Genomic DNA, 17,351 nt, shown 5'->3' with positions numbered 1-17,351 from the left:
TTGGAAGGCTAAAGCAGGAGGATTGCTTGACTCCAGGAATTTGAGACCAGCCTAGGCAACATGGTGGGAGCCCTGTCTCTACAAGAATTAAGAAAAAATTAACCAGGCATGGTGAGCATGCCTGTAGTCCCAGCTACTTGGGAGGCTGAGGTGAGAGGATTGCTTGAGCCTGGGAGTTTGAAGCTTCAGAGAGCTATGGTCACGATACTGCACTCCAGCCTGGGTGATAGAGCAAGACCCGATGTCAAAAAAAACAAAAACAAAACAAAAAAAAAACCATGAAATGAAAAAAAAGAGAATCTTTTGTTGTAAAGACATTTACTTTGAAAAAGTGATTAAGAAGCACTAGCCATTGATAAATAAATCCTTTTAACAAAAATCAGTTCTTTTTAAGAAATACCTGTGTTTTTGCTCATATAGAAAGATGGATAATTACCACTTCTGTATGTGCTATAAATATTTTGGGGACATTTTGAAACAGTGTTATTTATTTCATAGGTCAAAAACCAAATACAGTCTATGGATGATGTTGATGACTTAACTCAGTCATCTGAAACAGCCTCAGAGGATTGTGAGCTGCCCCACTCTAGTTACAAGAATTTTATGTTGCTCATTGAACAACTTGGAATGGAGTATAAAGGTAGGACCACTGCATAAATTTAAGGCTTTTTTATGTATCCCATTGTAATGTATGTAATGTAATAAATGTATGCACACTTAGCATACATTATGCTGTGCTTCATTGGTGGCTATGATGCTGCCACTGTGCAAAGCTGAAGAGTTCTTTATATGATATATTCTTGATATTATTCCTTTATTAGCTATGTTTTTTGCAGGGGTTTTTTTCTCCCAGTTTGTGGCTTAACTTTTCATTCTTTTTTTTTTTTTTCATTTTAATTTTTTATTTTTTTGTTGACTTTTCATTCTGTTAATGGTATCTTTTGAAGAGCAGAAGTTTTTAACTTTGATGAAGTCCAATTTATCTGTTTAATTATGGATTTTGCTTTTTGTATCACATTTAAGAAATCTTTGCTTAACACAGGGTCACAAAGATTTCCTCTTATGCTTTCTTCTAGAAATTTTATAGATTTAGGTCTTTTTTTTTTTTTTTTTGAGACAAAATTTCACTCTGTCAATCAGGCTGGAGTGCACTGTCACTGCAACCTCCACCTCCCGGGTTCAAGCGATTCTTGTGTCTCAGCCTCCTGAGTAGCTGATATGATAGGCGTGTGCCACCACACCCAGCTTTTTTTTTTTTTTTGTATTTTTTTGTTTGTTTTTTGTGTTTGTTTGTTTGTTTGTTTGTTTGTTTTTTGAGATGGAGGCTCGCTCTGTCGTCCAGGCTGGAGTGCAGTGGCGCGATCTCTGCTCACTGCAAGCTCTGCCTCCTGGGTTCACGCTATTCTCCTGCCTCAGCCTCCCAAGTAGCTGGAACTACAGGTGCCCGCCACCACGCCCGGCAAATTTTTTGTATTTTTAGTAGAGACAGGGTTTCACCATGTTAGCCAGGATGGTCTCAATTGCCTGACCTCCTGATCCACCCGCCTTGGCCTCCCAAAGTGCTGGGATTATAGGCGTGAGCCACCACGCCCTGCCAGCTTTTTTGTATTTTTAATAGAGGCGGGGTTTCATCATGTTGGCCAGGCTGGTCTCAAACTCCCGACCTCAAGTGATCTGCCCACCTTGGCCTTCCAGAGTGCTGGGATTTCGGGCGTGAGCCACCGTGCCCAGCCAGTTTTGGGTCTTACATTTAGGTCTGTGATCCATTTTGAGTTCATATTTTTGTATGGATTGAGGTATGGATTCAAGTTCATTTTTTTGGATATGGACATCCAATTGTTCCAGCATCATACATCAGAAAGGCTAGCCTTTTCCCACTGCGTTTGCCATTGTGCCTTTGTCAAAAATACGTTGGCTGCATACATGTGGTTCTACTTCTCGACTCTGTTGTGTTCCATTGATCTACAGATGCTCCTGAGTTTTATCTCAGGTTTTTGGGTGTTTTTTTTTTTTTTTTTTTTTGACTTATAAGCTATGACTCTTTGTTTTGCTATCTTAGTGGTTGCTTTAGGATTTATAGTATATGACTTGAATTTATCACAGTCCACCTTCAAATAATATCATACCACATCATATATGGTATAATTTTGTTATAGTTCTGATATATGGTATAATTATAATAGTATGCTTTCATTTTTTTCTCTCCTGGCCATATCCTTTCTGAATCTGTGGGATTATAGTTTTTATTAAGTTTAGAAAGTTTTGGCCAATTTTTCTTCACATTTTTTTTCTGTCTCTCTTCCTCCCTCTTTGGGGGCTTATATATTAGCTGCTTGGATTTTTTTCCATAGTTCATTGATGTCTCAAAGTTATGAATCTTTTCTTTTGTGATGGTTAATCTGTGTTTATTTTCATCTAATTTATTTTTCATCTTTGACATTGTAATTTGCATCTCTACAAGTGCAATTTGGTTTTTAAAAAATATCTTCCATGCCTCCACTTATCTTCTTGAGCTTTATTTTGAGGTACAGTTAAGTTACATATAAACAGCTTGACTTTTTCCTATGTTGCTTTTATGATTTGGGCTAATTCCCCACTCCTGAGGCAATACCTTTCTGATTATTCATTGTCTTGAGAAGTATGAGTTTTTTCAGCCTGACTGTGGGAATGAACACTCTTCCTGGTGCTGTGAAAGCACAAGGCAGGGTTTCCTCTCCTTTTTTTAATGGGGTTTTTTCTTTGGTTTCAGATAGTTTCCTAGCATACATGCACTGTTTATTACTTTGCTCAATACCCAAGAGGGGATCTCTGCAGATCTCCAGGGTTCTCTGTACCTCTCGCTCCTCTCTAGTGTCCTGTGATCTCTGTCTACTTTGCGTTTACCAGACTCTCAGCTTCATCACTTCAACTCAGGGAGTCTGCTGGACTTTATGTCAGTTTTTCCTCCCCACATCATGACCTAGAAACTCTGAAAGCGGGGCTCTGGGCATTCATAAGACCATAAAACTTACTTCCTTTGTTTGTTTTCTTTTCTTTTTTTTTTTTTTTGAGGCAGAGTCTCGCTCTGTTGCCCAGGCTGGAGTACAGTGGCGCAATCTCAGCTCACTGCAACCTCCACCTCCTGGGTTCAAGCGATTCTTCTGCCTCGGCCCCCCCAAGTAGCTGTGATTACAGGTGCCTGCCACCATGCCCCACTAATTTTTGTATTTTTAGTTGAGACAGGGTTTCACTATGTTGGCCAGACTGGTCTCGAACTCCTAACCTCAGGTGATCTGCCCACCTCAGCCTCCTAAAGTGCTGGGATTACAGGTGTGACCCACCACGCCCGGCCACTTCCTTTGTTTCTTGTCTGTCAGGGATCCTTGTGTTCATTGCCTGAGTCCACTCTCTTGAAACTCATTGTTTCATGTATTTTGTCTGTTTTGTCTTTGGTCGTTTCAGGAAAGAAGGAAAGTTAGTACCTGAAGCAGACTGCAGTAGAGCCTCAGCACATGCTGCAGACTGGCTGGAATGCTTTTCTTCCCCATTTGCTTAACTGCTGCCTTCTCGTCCTTCATTTCTCAGTGTAGCCACCTCTCCCTCAGGGAAATCTTCCCTGGGCCCAGTATAGATCAAATTCTCTTTTGTGGTCATAGAACTCTGTTTCCTTACAGCATCTATCTGAATTCACAATTGTCACTTTTTTTGTCTTTGTTTCTTCACTATACTTTAAGCTAAGCAAGTGCAGAGGTCTTGCCTGTTTTATCTGCAGAGCTTAGTTTAATGTCTTCCACATTGTAGGCCCTCAATATGTAATTGGTCAGTGTCTTAATGAGTGAATGTTACAGTGTACAGTGTGTTATATGGGAAAAATACTCATATATTTCTATCTTGTTTTCTTCCTGATACAGATTCTGTTAGCCTATTGAAAATCCAGGATGCAGCTCTTTCATGTGAAAGATTATTAGAACTTAAAAAAAATCACTGTGAACTACTTATAGTAAAAATTAAAAAAATGGAAGATAAGGTTAATGTACTACAAAGGGAGCTATCTGAAACAAAAGAAATAAAATCACAGTTAGAGCATCAAAAAGTTGAATGGGAACGAGAACTGTGCTCTTTGAGGTATGATAGCCTAGTTTTAAAGAAATGTTTAACTGTTTGTACTAAAGATATATAGAATTCTTGTAATTGCTGACTTACCTTCTGGGGCTTAGCAGGGAAGAAAACGTCTTAGTCTTGTGGAGTGTGAAATTCTTGGAAATAATATAACTAGTTCTTAACTATGAACTTCTACTAAATATATATTCTTTTAAATCACTTTAATGGCTATGTAGAAGTTTGTTGTATGGAAGTCTCATTATTTAATACAGTAAGTTTTGGGTTTACAGTTTTTTTGTGTTATAGTTAATGCTGGAAGGAATACCTTTTTATAAATCTTTTTCTACATTTGTAATTATTTACTTTGAATAAATTCTTCAATATAGAATTATTCGTTTAAAGTATAGGAATTTTTTTTAAAAAGGCCTTTGGTCCAGATTTTTAAATTGTTCTCAGGAAAGTTTATGTTAATTTACGTTTCAATCAATAGAGAATGAAATGGCCATTTTTTCAACCTAAATTTTTTTTTTTTTTTTTTGAGATGGAGTCTTGCTCTGCTGCCCAGGCTGGAGTGCAGTGGCGCAATCTTGGCTCACTGTAACCTCCGCCTCCCAGGTTTAAGTAATTATCCCACCTCAGCCTCACAAGAAGCTGGGATTACAGGCTCACGCCACCATGCCCAGCTAATTTTTGTATTTTTTTAGTAGAGATGGGGTTTCACCGTGTTGGCCAGGCTGGTCTTGAACTCCTGACCTTGTGATCCTCCCGCCTTGGCCTCCCAAAGTGCTGTGATTACAGGCATGAGCCACCGTTCCCGGCCAGAACAATTTTATAGCTTTACTCTTAAGATGCATGAATTAAAAAATAAAATGGTGAGTGATTACTGAAAGCGATCTCTCTCTCATACACAGATAAAATTAATTAAAAGTTTTGTGTTGAAAATGCATATTATTCTTTATGGTTTACTTAAATATTAGATCCTGTTTTGTTCCAAAAGAGATTTTGAAATTGTTTATGCAATATGTAATAATCAAGAAGGTATGTTGAAAGTGTTACCAGAAAAAAGAAACATAAAAAGTATGGGGTAACCAGTATTAGGCTCGTTAGCCTAATCTTTAATTATGCTATTATATAGATATATGTTGTATGAAAGCATCTGAGGGTGTTTTCTTACACTGTAATAATTTTTAGGGATACTTGCAATATTTCATAAAAACAAAAATATATTTCTATTGGATTTATAAACATTTTAGTAAACTAACTTCTTTTTAGTTAGTTTAATGATCTTTCCTAATTGAAGAGTAATTATGACTATTTAAAAAAAGATTTTTTTTTTTTTTTTTTTTTGAGATGGAATCTCACTCTGTCACCCGGGCTGGAGTGCAGTGGCATAATCTCGGCTCACTGCAACATCTGCCTCCCGGGTTCAAGCGGTTCTCTTGCCTCAGTCTCCTGAGTAGCTGGGATTATAGGTGTCTGCCACCACACCTGGCTAATTTTATGTATTTTTAGTAGAGATGTGGTTTCACCCTGTTTGCCAGGCTGGTCTCGAACTCCTGACTTCAAGTAATCTGCACGCCTCGGCCTCCCAAAGTGATAGGATTACAGGCATGAACCACTGGCACCTAGCCAAAAAGATAATTTTCACCTTGCATCTTTACTGAATCATTTGCAATATCTTTTTCCATAATATTTACCAGAGGTACTCATAACAGAAACTTACCAGTTAGCAGAACGTTCTTTCATCACTACCTTTCAAGTATATGTGTCCTTTGGAAAAGACTGAAGTGAGAAATTAAAAATCAGAGAACTAGAAAGGAAAAATATTCAAGAACATAGAAATTGTATTAGGGTAATAAACCAACATACAAAGCGGCATATCACACAATGAACTTTTTATTTTGTAACAATACAGATTTTAAGATAAGCATATTTAACTGCAGATTTAGCTTAAACCAAGAAGAAGAGAAGAGAAGAAATGCTGATATGTTGTATGAAAAAATTAGGGAACAGTTAAGAAGAAAAGAAGAGCAATATAGGAAAGAAGTTGAAGTGAAACAACAGCTTGAACTGAGTCTCCAAACACTGGAGATGGAATTGAGGACTGTAAAAAGTAATTTGAATCAGGTAAATTGATTTTTGATAAAAATTTTATATTTTTAACTTTATTTCATCACTATTATCACATCCTTTTGATTTAATATATATTATCTAGGTTTAAAACAAAACTGTTATCTCATCTTAAGCTGACCTGTGACCTTTATAACTAAAATTATTCTTGATAAATCTTGGCACCTAATAGATGCTCAGTCTCTGTTTTCTGAATGAAGGAATGGAGGGTAAGTTGAGTTTAATCACTAACATAAATGTTAATTTAGGCATTTAATGTTAAAATACAGGCTAAATAGCTCTAAAATTATGATGAAACTAGTAAAATGTTTTGACATTTTATTTCACAATTCTATATTTGCCTGTATTTATTAAGAACCATTTTTGCTTTTTGATTAATTTAGCTGTCACTTAGGTGATTAAAATTTGAGTAATTCTTGAGTAATAAAGGTTCTTGCATTTTAATGTGCTATTTCCTTTTTATACGTTTTTTGTTTTAAAATTCTGCTCTTGTTAACCTTTTAGACTTTTACAAAATGCTAATAGACCTAAAACTTAATGTATCTCTAGGTCGTTCAAGAGCGAAATGACGCTCAGAGGCAACTTTCTCGAGAACAGAATGCCAGAATGTTACAAGATGGAATTCTGACCAATCACCTTTCCAAACAAAAGGAGATTGAAATGGCTCAAAAGAAAATGAATTCTGAGGTATTTCTATTTCCTTTAGTCATTTTCAAATATGTGTGTATATGTATTTATATGTGTATATATTTTAAAAACCAACTATATATGCATCTTGGAAAGTATCGAGGATTTTTAAACCATATATGTGTATCTTGGGGTAGTGGTAGTGTTTTTGGTCCATTGGATGAAGTGATGTTCTTAATTCAGCTCCACTTGTCTGCAGCAGTCAAGTAATGACATTCAGAATGGCCTCATCCAAAGGAGAAGCTTTTAATAATATCTTCCGTAGGAATTGATGGTCTTTCCACAATCTCAAAACCCTTGCTACTAACAATAGATGCTTGAGATTTTGGAAGTGATTTCATCACCTTGATATACTAATGGAGAGGTTAGTTTATTGCTTCTACCCATAGGAAGGGAGGAAAAGTACAGCCAGTTCAGTGACATATTTTGGACGTTATTCTTCTCACTGTTGAGAAGAGTAATGGTTTACTGCAAGTAGTATCTTATTTTGGTACAAAGAGCTTTTGAAACAATGATATGCCATGATATATAGTTAGTGATAATTTAGTGATAAGTATTTTGTTCCTAGTAAAACAGTTCAGCGTATTTCTCCCTGTTTCACATTATTACGTTTTCAAACATTATGAAGAGGAAACAAAAGTTATTGCGACAACAAATAATCTCGTGATTTTCTAAGAGGAACTCTACAAATTTTGTCCTATTTACCATTAGTGTTGTAAAATAAAAGGCTTCTTTTGTATTTAAATATTTAAACCACAGAAATAACTGATTTAGTGAAAGAACACTATAAATAGAGTCAGAAGACCCAGGGAAAATTATAGAGCTGCTTTTTTTTTTTAACTTTTCCTTTTCAAAATTGTGATACTAAATGAGTTCATTGATATATGTAGAAGTGCTTAGTACAATGCCTAGATTTATTATTCATCAATAAACATAATTGATAACTGACTATAAAGATGTGAGAAAAGTAGAGTATCTATAGAATATTCTCAGAAAAAAGGAACTTGAAAAACTTCAGGAAATTTCGTCTGTCCAAATATATGTAGAGCCAAGGCTCTTACTATGGGTTGGTGTATGGGTTAGATATCAGAGTATAAACCCAATTTTTTAATGTGGTCAAATTATTAATCTTTTATGCTTTTGAATTTGATGTACTTCAGTAAAAGGCCTTTCCAATTCTGAGATTCTTAAAAATTTTCTAGTGGTTTCTTTTTTACTTTCATGGATTAATTGTCTTCAAATAAATTTTTGAACTTTTGGGAGTTTATGCTCTATACGGTTTGAGTTTTGATCCAACTTTTTTTTTTCAATTGGATATACACTTATTGCAACCCTTTATTGTAAAATGTACAGTTTATTCTTTAATTTCAGAGGAAATCATGATCTGTCATTTTCTTGGGTGCTAGCTCAAAGTTTCCTTTGTTTTACTTAGAATTCTCATAGTCATGAAGAAGAAAAAGACCTATTGCATAAAAATAGCATGTTGCAGGAAGAAATTGCTATGCTAAGACTAGAAATAGACACAATAAAAAATCAAAACCAGGAAAAAGAAAAGAAATGTTTTGAGGACCTTAAAACTGTAAAAGAAAAGAATGAAGACCTTCAGAAGACTATAAAACAGAATGAGGAAACATTAACACAAACAATATCCCAGTATAATGGACGGCTTAGTGTTCTGACAGCTGAGAATGCAATGCTAAATTCTAAACTGGAGAATGAAAAGCAAAGCAAGGAAAGACTGGAAGCAGAAGTTGAATCATACCATTCTAGATTGGCTGCTGCTATACATGATCGTGATCAAAGTGAGACATCAAAAAGAGAACTAGAACTTGCTTTCCAGAGAGCAAGAGATGAGTGTTCTCGTTTACAGGACAAAATGAATTTTGATGTGTCTAACCTAAAAGATAACAATGAGATTCTTTCTCAACAACTATTTAAAACTGAAAGTAAACTCAATAGCCTAGAAATTGAGTTCCATCACACGAGAGATGCCCTCAGAGAAAAGACTTTGGGTTTAGAACGGGTACAAAAGGACCTAAGCCAAACACAGTGTCAAATGAAGGAAATGGAACAAAAGTATCAAAATGAACAAGTTAAAGTGAATAAATACATTGGAAAGCAGGAGTCTGTAGAGGAGAGATTGTCTCAGCTGCAAAGTGAGAATATGTTGCTTCGACAACAACTGGATGATGCCCACAACAAGGCTGACAATAAAGAGAAGACAGTGATTAATATCCAAGACCAGTTTCATGCTATTGTGCAAAAACTTCAAGCTGAGAGCGAAAAGCAAAGTCTTCTGCTAGAAGAAAGAAATAAGGAGTTAATCAGTGAATGTAATCACTTAAAAGAAAGACAGTATCAATATGAAAATGAAAAGGCAGAAAGAGAAGTAAGTATCAAGAAGGATAAATATTTGTCAAACCTCCTGAAATAAAATTTAGAATAATATATAGTTATGTAGTTAACTATAAAAATAAATAGATAAGCTTATTTACTCTATCAGTTTAGAAACATCCCTTGTTTTCAGCAAATAAAAGAGCTGAGAGATGCTTTACTTTGAGTAAAGATATTGTATCATCTATGAAATTTTGAGTTTTAAGTTGTGAATTGTTATAGACTAGTATGAATAGTAAACTAATGTGAATAATGTAGTCTTTTACTGCTGAAGTAATAATTTTAGTGTCTTTATGTTGCCACATCTTAAGAACATTTCCATTTGTCTGCCACCATGAAACAGATAAATGGAAATGCTCATACCTGAAATGAGTATTTTGAAGTTAAGTTTCAATTAAGTGTGTTATTTTGACAGTTAATTCCAGATTTCCAGATAAACTGAAGTATATTGCTATATCTCTTAATACTTTTCTGTCAGTAGCTTTTTATATATTTCAGTTGATGTGATTTTATTTTTATTCTTGTCAATTTGACTTGTCTAAAAATATTTCAATCTCAAATTACATATTGTTATGATCTCTCAATTCTTTAAAGCATGTACTTTTTATTAAACCATAATTTGGGACAAATGTGAATTTTAGCAACCATATTTGATTTAATCTCCCCAGTGGTATTTATAATTTACTTTGAATATATTATGAGCAAATAATTTGCTCATAATTTTCATTTCAGTGCCCAATGACTATCATTTGGGTATAACTTTGTTCAGTATAAAGATAAGTAAGTGTAGCGATTTGTGATTTATTAGTTTGGCATTGGACCACCATTTTCACACTAATGAGGGGTGGCAGGATGCACAGGCAGCAAGAATGGAGTGAGTAGGGGAGAGTCATAGCAGCCGAGGTCAGGGAGGCAAGTGGAGGCCAGGTTACCTAGGGCCTCTAAGGCCATTGGAATTTACCTGTATTCTGAGATAGGAGTCTACTGGAATAATTTGAGCAAGCAATTAAGTATCTGAGGAGCTCTGAAGTTGATTTGATGTTCTAATAAAAAAGAGCAAAAATGTTCCATAGGGTACAATTAATCACTACCCGTTCCACTCACATAACTATTTTGAGACTTCAGTAGATTGTTAAGCAGTGTAAATTCATGGGGGGATGAATGAATAATGGGCTGAATCTGTTGTCTAAGTAACGTCATACCTAATTGGCAGGAAGAGAACACCTGTGTCCTTAACTGAATTCAGTAATAAACAGGAATGTGTACATATGAGGACAAGAAGGTGAATCAATGTATGTGGTAATATTTTTTAAGTTGTATATGTCATAGTTAAATATTGTTAACATAATTTATTTTTTAACATAACTTAATAATAAGGTGATTTATAAAATCAGTAACAAAATGTCTTATCAGGTTGTTGTGAGACAACTTCAACAAGAACTAGCTGATACCCTAAAAAAACAATCTATGTCAGAGGCTTCACTGGAGGTTACGTCACGTTATCGTATTAATTTAGAAGATGAGACACAGGATTTAAAGAAGAAATTAGGTCAAATCAGAAATCAAGTATGTATGAAATTTAACATGTCAAACAGTTAATCTATAACTGGTTAAATATATAGTGTTTTATCATACTAATTTAGTGGGTAGCCTTCTTTTGTGTTTTCATTATAACTAATTTAAATTTTATTATCTTTTTTTTTTTTTTGAGATGGAGTCTCGCTCTATTGCCCAGGCTGGAGTGCAGTGGCACAGTGGCGCGATCTCGGCTCAGTGCAAGCCCCACCTCCCAGGCTCACGCCATTCTCCTGCCTCAGCCTCCCGAGTAGCTGGGACTACAGGCACCTACCACCACACCTGGCTAATTTTTTGTGTTTTTTTTTAGTAGAGACGAGGTTTCACCGTGTTAGCCAGGATGGTCTAAATTTTATTGTCTTTATAATACACTTGCTTCTTTATTTATTTGTTTTTTTTTGAGACAGAGTCTCACTGTGTTGCCCAGGCTGGAGTACAGTGGCACTGTCTCAGCTCACTGCAACCTTCATCTCCCCAGTTCAAGAGATTCTTTTGCCTCAGCCTCCCGAGTAGCTGGCATTATAGGTGTGTGCCAGCATGCCCAGCTAATTTTTGTTTTTTTTTTTTTTTTTTTTTTTGAGACAGAGTCTCGCTCTGTAGCCCAGGCTGGCGTGCAGTGGCATGATTTTGGCTCACTGCAACCTCCGCCTCCTGGGTTCAAGCAATTCTCCTGCCTCAGCCTCCTGAGTAGCTGGGATTACAGGCGCCCACCACCACGCCTGGCTAATTTTTGTATTTACAGTTAGAGATAGGGTTTTGCCATGTTAGCCAGGCTGGTCTCAAACTCCTAACCTCAGGTGATCCACCCTCCTCGGCCTCCCAGAGTACTGTGATTACAGGTGTGAGCCACCGCGCCTGGCCTAATTTTTGTATTTTTAATAGAGATGGGGTTTCACCATGTTGGCCAGGCTGGTCTCGAATTCCTGACCTCAGGTGTTCCACCTGCCTGGGCCTCCCAAAGTGCTAGGATTACAGATGTGAGCCACCGCACCCATCTTGTTTATTAAACTCTTTCATTCTGCCATTTTTTCTTATAATTGCACATTTTTAAAAATAATATTTAGTCTTAGGAAAGTTGAGAATTATACATCATTCCTCATGGAAGTTGAGAGAGTTTTTTCCTGTTAAACAGTATTTTATAGTGATTTTTCTATTGTCATGGCAAGCCAGATTAAGTTAGAGGATAATGTTTAATGGAATGTTCCAGAAAATTGTCTTATTTCTTATTTTCACTTTTGTGAATGGATACAGAGTCTGTGTTGATTTATTTTGTGAATTTCAAATTAATTTGTACAGAAAGGCCATTAACTTTTCTCCAAAATGCAAATGTTTTAGGTTAATTTATAAACTATTTGAAATAGGCATTTCCTTCATTTTCCTTTCATTTAAAATATATTATAAAAACATAGAAATATTTAGATTATGTATAGCATGTACATCTAAACTAGAGAATTAAGAAAATTATCTAGATCCCTCCACTGGATTTTTAAAGAACATTATTGAGATATAATTTATATACCATACAGTTCACTCATTTAAGGTGTACAATTCAGTGTCTCTTAGATAATTTACAGAGTTGTGTAACCATCACCACAGTCAATTTTAGAACATTGTTATCACCCTGAAAAGAAACCCCACATCCCTTAACCATCACCACCATCCCTGTCCATGTCCCTCCACCTTCTCCAGTCCTAGGCAACCACCATCTACTTTTTGTCTCCTTAAATTTGCCTGTTCTGAACATTTCATATAAATAGAGTCATACAATATGCAGTCTTTTATGAGTGGCTTCTTTTACTTAGCATGTTTTTGGGGTTCATCTGTGTTGTAGCACATATCAGTACTTCATTTCTTTTTATTGTCTAATAATATTCTATTGTATGGCTATACCAGTTATCCATTCATCAGCGGATGGGCCTCTAGATTGTTTCTACTTTTTGGCTACTGTAAATAATGCTGCGATGAACATTCATTTATAAGACATATGTTTTTATTCTCCTGCCACTGGATTTTATCTTCAGAGTTAATCAGGCTGCTTTCACCATCTCTCTGCTTTACTCCTGCTGTTCTTCCTGCCTTTGCAGTTTCTGTTCATCTAGCCTCATTCATTCAGACCTGGCACACAATTCCCCCTCCTTTCGGAAGCTTTCTCTGACTGTTCTGGATCTCATTGACCTCACATTTTAGCACTCTTTGTCTAGTCTGTGTAGAACAATTTGCCCTTAATTTAACTTCATTTTTTTTTTTTCATAAGAGAGAAACTTGTCTAATTATAAATTTGCCTACGAGGTGAATAATATCTGATATGCCTGTCACCTATCCTTGTATAAATTGAAAATATTTTAGCTTAGCAATTGTTAGGTTAAAATTACTTTATATTATACTAAGAATTTCTTCTTTGAGACGTTGATATAATAAAGCTTTTATTCTATTTTTATTATTTTATTTTTTTACAAGGCCACAGCTAACATAGGTGGTTATTCTAAATATATTTTAAGTAATTAAATATAAGTAGAAACCACTTAATCTAGTAAAGGAAAGTTATTCAATCAAATGCTCATGTTTTTCACCCTGTAAAGAAATCTGCATTTCTGTTTCTTTATTACGTAGCCAGAGCTGGGATCCGTAGATTCATACCACTTTCCCACCCAAAGAGCTCTGGCGGCAGCTTTTCTCCTACGCCGTACGACATAACCTTAGCCTTAAGCCCACCAGAGTGCTTGCTAAAGCAGCTCAGCATAGACAGTTGTTGCAAATGACTTGATTTGGGAACCTTGTTTCGCAGCAGAGTCCAGTGTTTTCAGTCCAGTGCTCTGATGGCCATGTAAGTTATGTATTACTCATTCCAGGAGGTGCTGTTTGCATTGTGGTCATTGCCCACTGAGTAGAGCAGAGAGAAAGTAATCTATAATTGTTTAAAGTACTGTCAGCTTAGTGGAATTGGTGAAAGCTCTGTGAAGTACTAGGGGTGTATTCTGGGCCTCATGCTCCCCATTTGCTTTCACTTTCAGTGGTGTGAAGAATGATTCAGTGCAGCTATAGTAGACCACTTCCATTGGCATGCCATCTGCCTAAAATATACAATTTTATTAGAACATAAAATACAGTAAAAAGAATCACACAAACAGCAAATATTATATATAGCTCACTATATGCCATGTACTCATCTAAGTACTTTATGTATATATTCCTTGACTGAATCTTCTTACCATCCCAGTGAAGTAATAGTATTACTGTCTCTGTTTCTATTTTACCACTGAAGAAATTGAGACACTGAATGTTAATTTGCTCAAGGTCACACAGCTGGTAACTGGTGGAGTTGGGATTCCCACCTGGCCATCCCAGCTTCTGTGTGGATACTGCCTCTCAATTTCATGAAATATCTAGTTGTCACCTAACATGTCATCATGTTAATTTTTATAATCACTGGCATTGCCATGGTCATTCACATCTATAAATATTTAAACTTATAGTTCATGTGGTGGTGCTTGGAATGTGAAAATATAAATGCTTACCGTAAGGTAATTTCCTATCTTTCTCCATTTTACCAAGTTTGTAAATTTGAGTATTTATCTGATAAAATATAGTTTGAAAACAAGAGTAATATGTTTTAGTTCTAGAACACAAGTTGATAAACTTTTCTGTAAAGGGCCAGATAGTATTATTTTAGGCTTTGGGAGCCATAGATACCACCTGCTGCAACAGATCAGCTCTACAGTCACAGCACAAAAGTAGCCATAAACAATATGCATATTGAAGGGGTATGACTGTGTTCCAATAAGGTTTAGTTACAAAAACAGGTAATGGACAGATGTGTACTAGATTATTAGTAAAGTGGGTTTTTTTTATTCTTTGTTTTAGTTGCAAGAAGCACAGGATCGACATACAGAAGCTGTCAGATGTGCTGAGAAGATGCAAGATCACAAGCAAAAGTAAAATTTAAAGCAGCACACAGAAAAACATGATTATTTATAGAGCAAATAAGCAGTGTAGTATGAGAATTATATCAGCTATGAATGATCATAAGTACATCTGTGTGAAGTCAAGGAAAAATTTCAGCATTAAGCAATTTTGAAATGCGGATTTTTTTATATTATCCTAGAATTTTGTGCATTATCCACAAACCACAACTAGAAAAACGATAGAGTTGCCAAATCACGTACTTTTGAAATCTTTAAGAATTTATGTAATTATGCCTTCAGGTGTTTGCTAAGAAATTACACAGTATTTTAAAAATTTATCTGTGAGAATAATTATTTTAAAATATACATTTCAGGCTTGAAAAAGATAATGCCAAGTTAAAAGTTACAATCAAAAAGCAAATGGACAAAATTGAGGAGCTTCAGAAAAACCTGTTAAATGCAAATTTGGTAAGTCAGCCACTTAATTTCTGTCGTACTGAAAAGGAATCTTATTGCTTTAGTAGGACAAGTTGAGTATCCCTTATTTAAAATGCTTGAGACGAGAAGTGTTTCAGATTTTGGATTTTTTTTTATTTTGGAATATTTGTACATACATAATGAGATATCTTGGAGACAGGACCCAAGCCTAACATGAAACTCATTGATTTTTCGTATATACCTTATATATGTAGCCTGAAGTTACTTTTATGTAATTTTTTTTTTTTTTTTTTTTTTTGAGATGGAGCCTCGCTCTGTCGCCCAGGCTGGAGTGCAGTGGTGCGATCTCAGCTCTGCCTCCCGGGTTCACGCCATTCTTCTGCCTCAGCCTCCCGAGTAGCTGGGACTACAGGAGCCCGCCACCACACCCGGTTAATTTTTTTGTATTTTTAGTAGAGACAGGGTTTCACCGTGTTAGCCAGAATAGTCTCGATCTCCTGACCTCAAGATCCGCCTGCCTCAGCCTCCCAAAGTGCTGGGATTACAGGCATGAGCCACAGTGCCCGGCCACTTTTATGAATATTTTAAAAATAATTTTATGCATGAAACAGAGTTTTGACTGTGTTTTCACTGTGACATGTCACATGAGGTCAGGTGTGGAATTTTCCACTTGTGGCATCCTGTCCACTCTCAAGAGTTTCAGATTTTGGAACATTTTGGATTTCAAATTTTCAGATGTTCCTCCACTTATGATGGGATTACATCCTCATAAACACATTGTAAGTTGAAAATATTATAAGGTGAAATTTAATACACCTACTGAACATCATAGCTGAGCCTAGCCTATCTTAAACCTGCTCTGAACACTTACATTAGCCTACAGTTGGACAAAATCATCTAACACAAAGTCTATCTTTTAATAAGTATTGGATATCTCATATACCACATATTGCTAGCCTGGGAAAATATAAAATTCAAAATCTGAAGTATGTTGAAATTGTGATGGTTTCACGCCATTATAAAGTCAAAAAATTGTATTAATAAGTTGACCCATGGTAAGTAAATCCAAATTGTAGTGGTTTCACACACTCTTAAAGTTGAAAAATTGTAAGTTGGACTATTGTAAGTTGGGGACTATCTGTATGTAAGAATATTTTAGATAATATGAAAATCCTTATTGATAAAAATATTTATTGTATTCATGGTAATACTACTTGCTACTAGTAGTGCAAGTCCTCTTGACTTTATAGAAGTTGACTGAATTCATAACATTAATGAGTTTGGTAGTAAGATTTTAATAAAAAAGATTATGATAGCCTAAAAACAGTGTTTTTTATATACATTTTGTTTGTTCACTCATCCATTGATGGACATTCGGATTATTTCTGCCTTTTGCTTATTGTGAATAATGCTGCTATGGATATGGTGTACAATTGTCTGAGTCTCTGCTAATATTTGTAATATCTTTTGAAATTTTAAGAAATTTGAGTAGTGATTTGATCTACAATTCTGAATTTCTTTTATAATCTAAACCCTTCAGTGAGAATTTCAGAATGAATTGCTTTTAACATGGTAGTTTTTATTCCTCATCAAGAATGGATACTATGTCATTATACAAGCATTCTTTTCCCCCAAAGTAATGTGTTTTTCTCTTTGGATTTTAAAAAAGAAAAACCTGTGAAAAAGTAGAAATGGCTGCTCCAGCAGGACATCACAGAATAACACAGTGCTCCTAGCATTGCAGATTCAGAAACTTTTTTTCCCATTTATCTGTGTTCATCAGTCTTTCAAAACCTTAACAGTTCCTGTCAGGCGCAGTGGCTCATGCTTGTAATTCCAGCACTTTGGGAGGCCGAGGCGGGTGGATCACCTGAGGTTAGGAGTTTGAGACCAGCCTGGCCAACATGGCAAAACCCTGTCTCTACTGTAAATACAAAAATTAGCCAGGCTTGATGGCAGGCCCCTGTAATCCTACTACTCAGGAGGCTGAGGTAGGAGAATCGCTTGAACCCAGGAGGTGGAGGTTACAGTGAGATGAGATTGCGCTATTGGGTGACAGAGCGAGACTCCATCTCAAAAAAAAAAACTAAAAAAAACCAAAACCTTAACAGTCCAGTCTCAGAAAGGATGGCCGTGTAATCCACA

The 17,351-nt window shown here is 35.8% G+C and overlaps 1 protein-coding gene across 21 annotated transcripts in view; it reads left to right on the top strand.

Moving 5' to 3' along the window:
- Positions 1-17,351, top strand: part of ANKRD26 (ankyrin repeat domain containing 26) — a 124,664-nt gene that overhangs the window by 56,415 nt on the left and 50,898 nt on the right. For all 21 annotated transcript variants that reach the window (XR_008669109.2, XR_008669110.2, XM_063709964.1 and 18 more), the window contains 8 exons: positions 499-640; positions 3,891-4,104; positions 6,024-6,207; positions 6,760-6,897; positions 8,330-9,286; positions 10,705-10,857; positions 14,728-14,798; positions 15,143-15,236. Coding sequence is in view for 19 of the 21 variants with exons in the window: in XM_063709964.1 (XP_063566034.1) it covers positions 499-640; positions 3,891-4,104; positions 6,024-6,207; positions 6,760-6,897; positions 8,330-9,286; positions 10,705-10,857; positions 14,728-14,798; positions 15,143-15,236 (1,953 nt within the window). In the remaining 2 variants the exon portion in view is untranslated. The remainder of the gene's footprint in view (positions 1-498; positions 641-3,890; positions 4,105-6,023; positions 6,208-6,759; positions 6,898-8,329; positions 9,287-10,704; positions 10,858-14,727; positions 14,799-15,142; positions 15,237-17,351) is intronic.

The sequence above is a fragment of the Gorilla gorilla genome, chromosome 8, assembly GCF_029281585.2.
Source record: "Gorilla gorilla gorilla isolate KB3781 chromosome 8, NHGRI_mGorGor1-v2.1_pri, whole genome shotgun sequence".
NCBI lineage: Eukaryota > Metazoa > Chordata > Mammalia > Primates > Hominidae > Gorilla > Gorilla gorilla.
The sequence above is the reverse complement of the archived record's forward strand: the minus strand, read 5'-3'. Positions and strand labels throughout refer to the sequence as shown.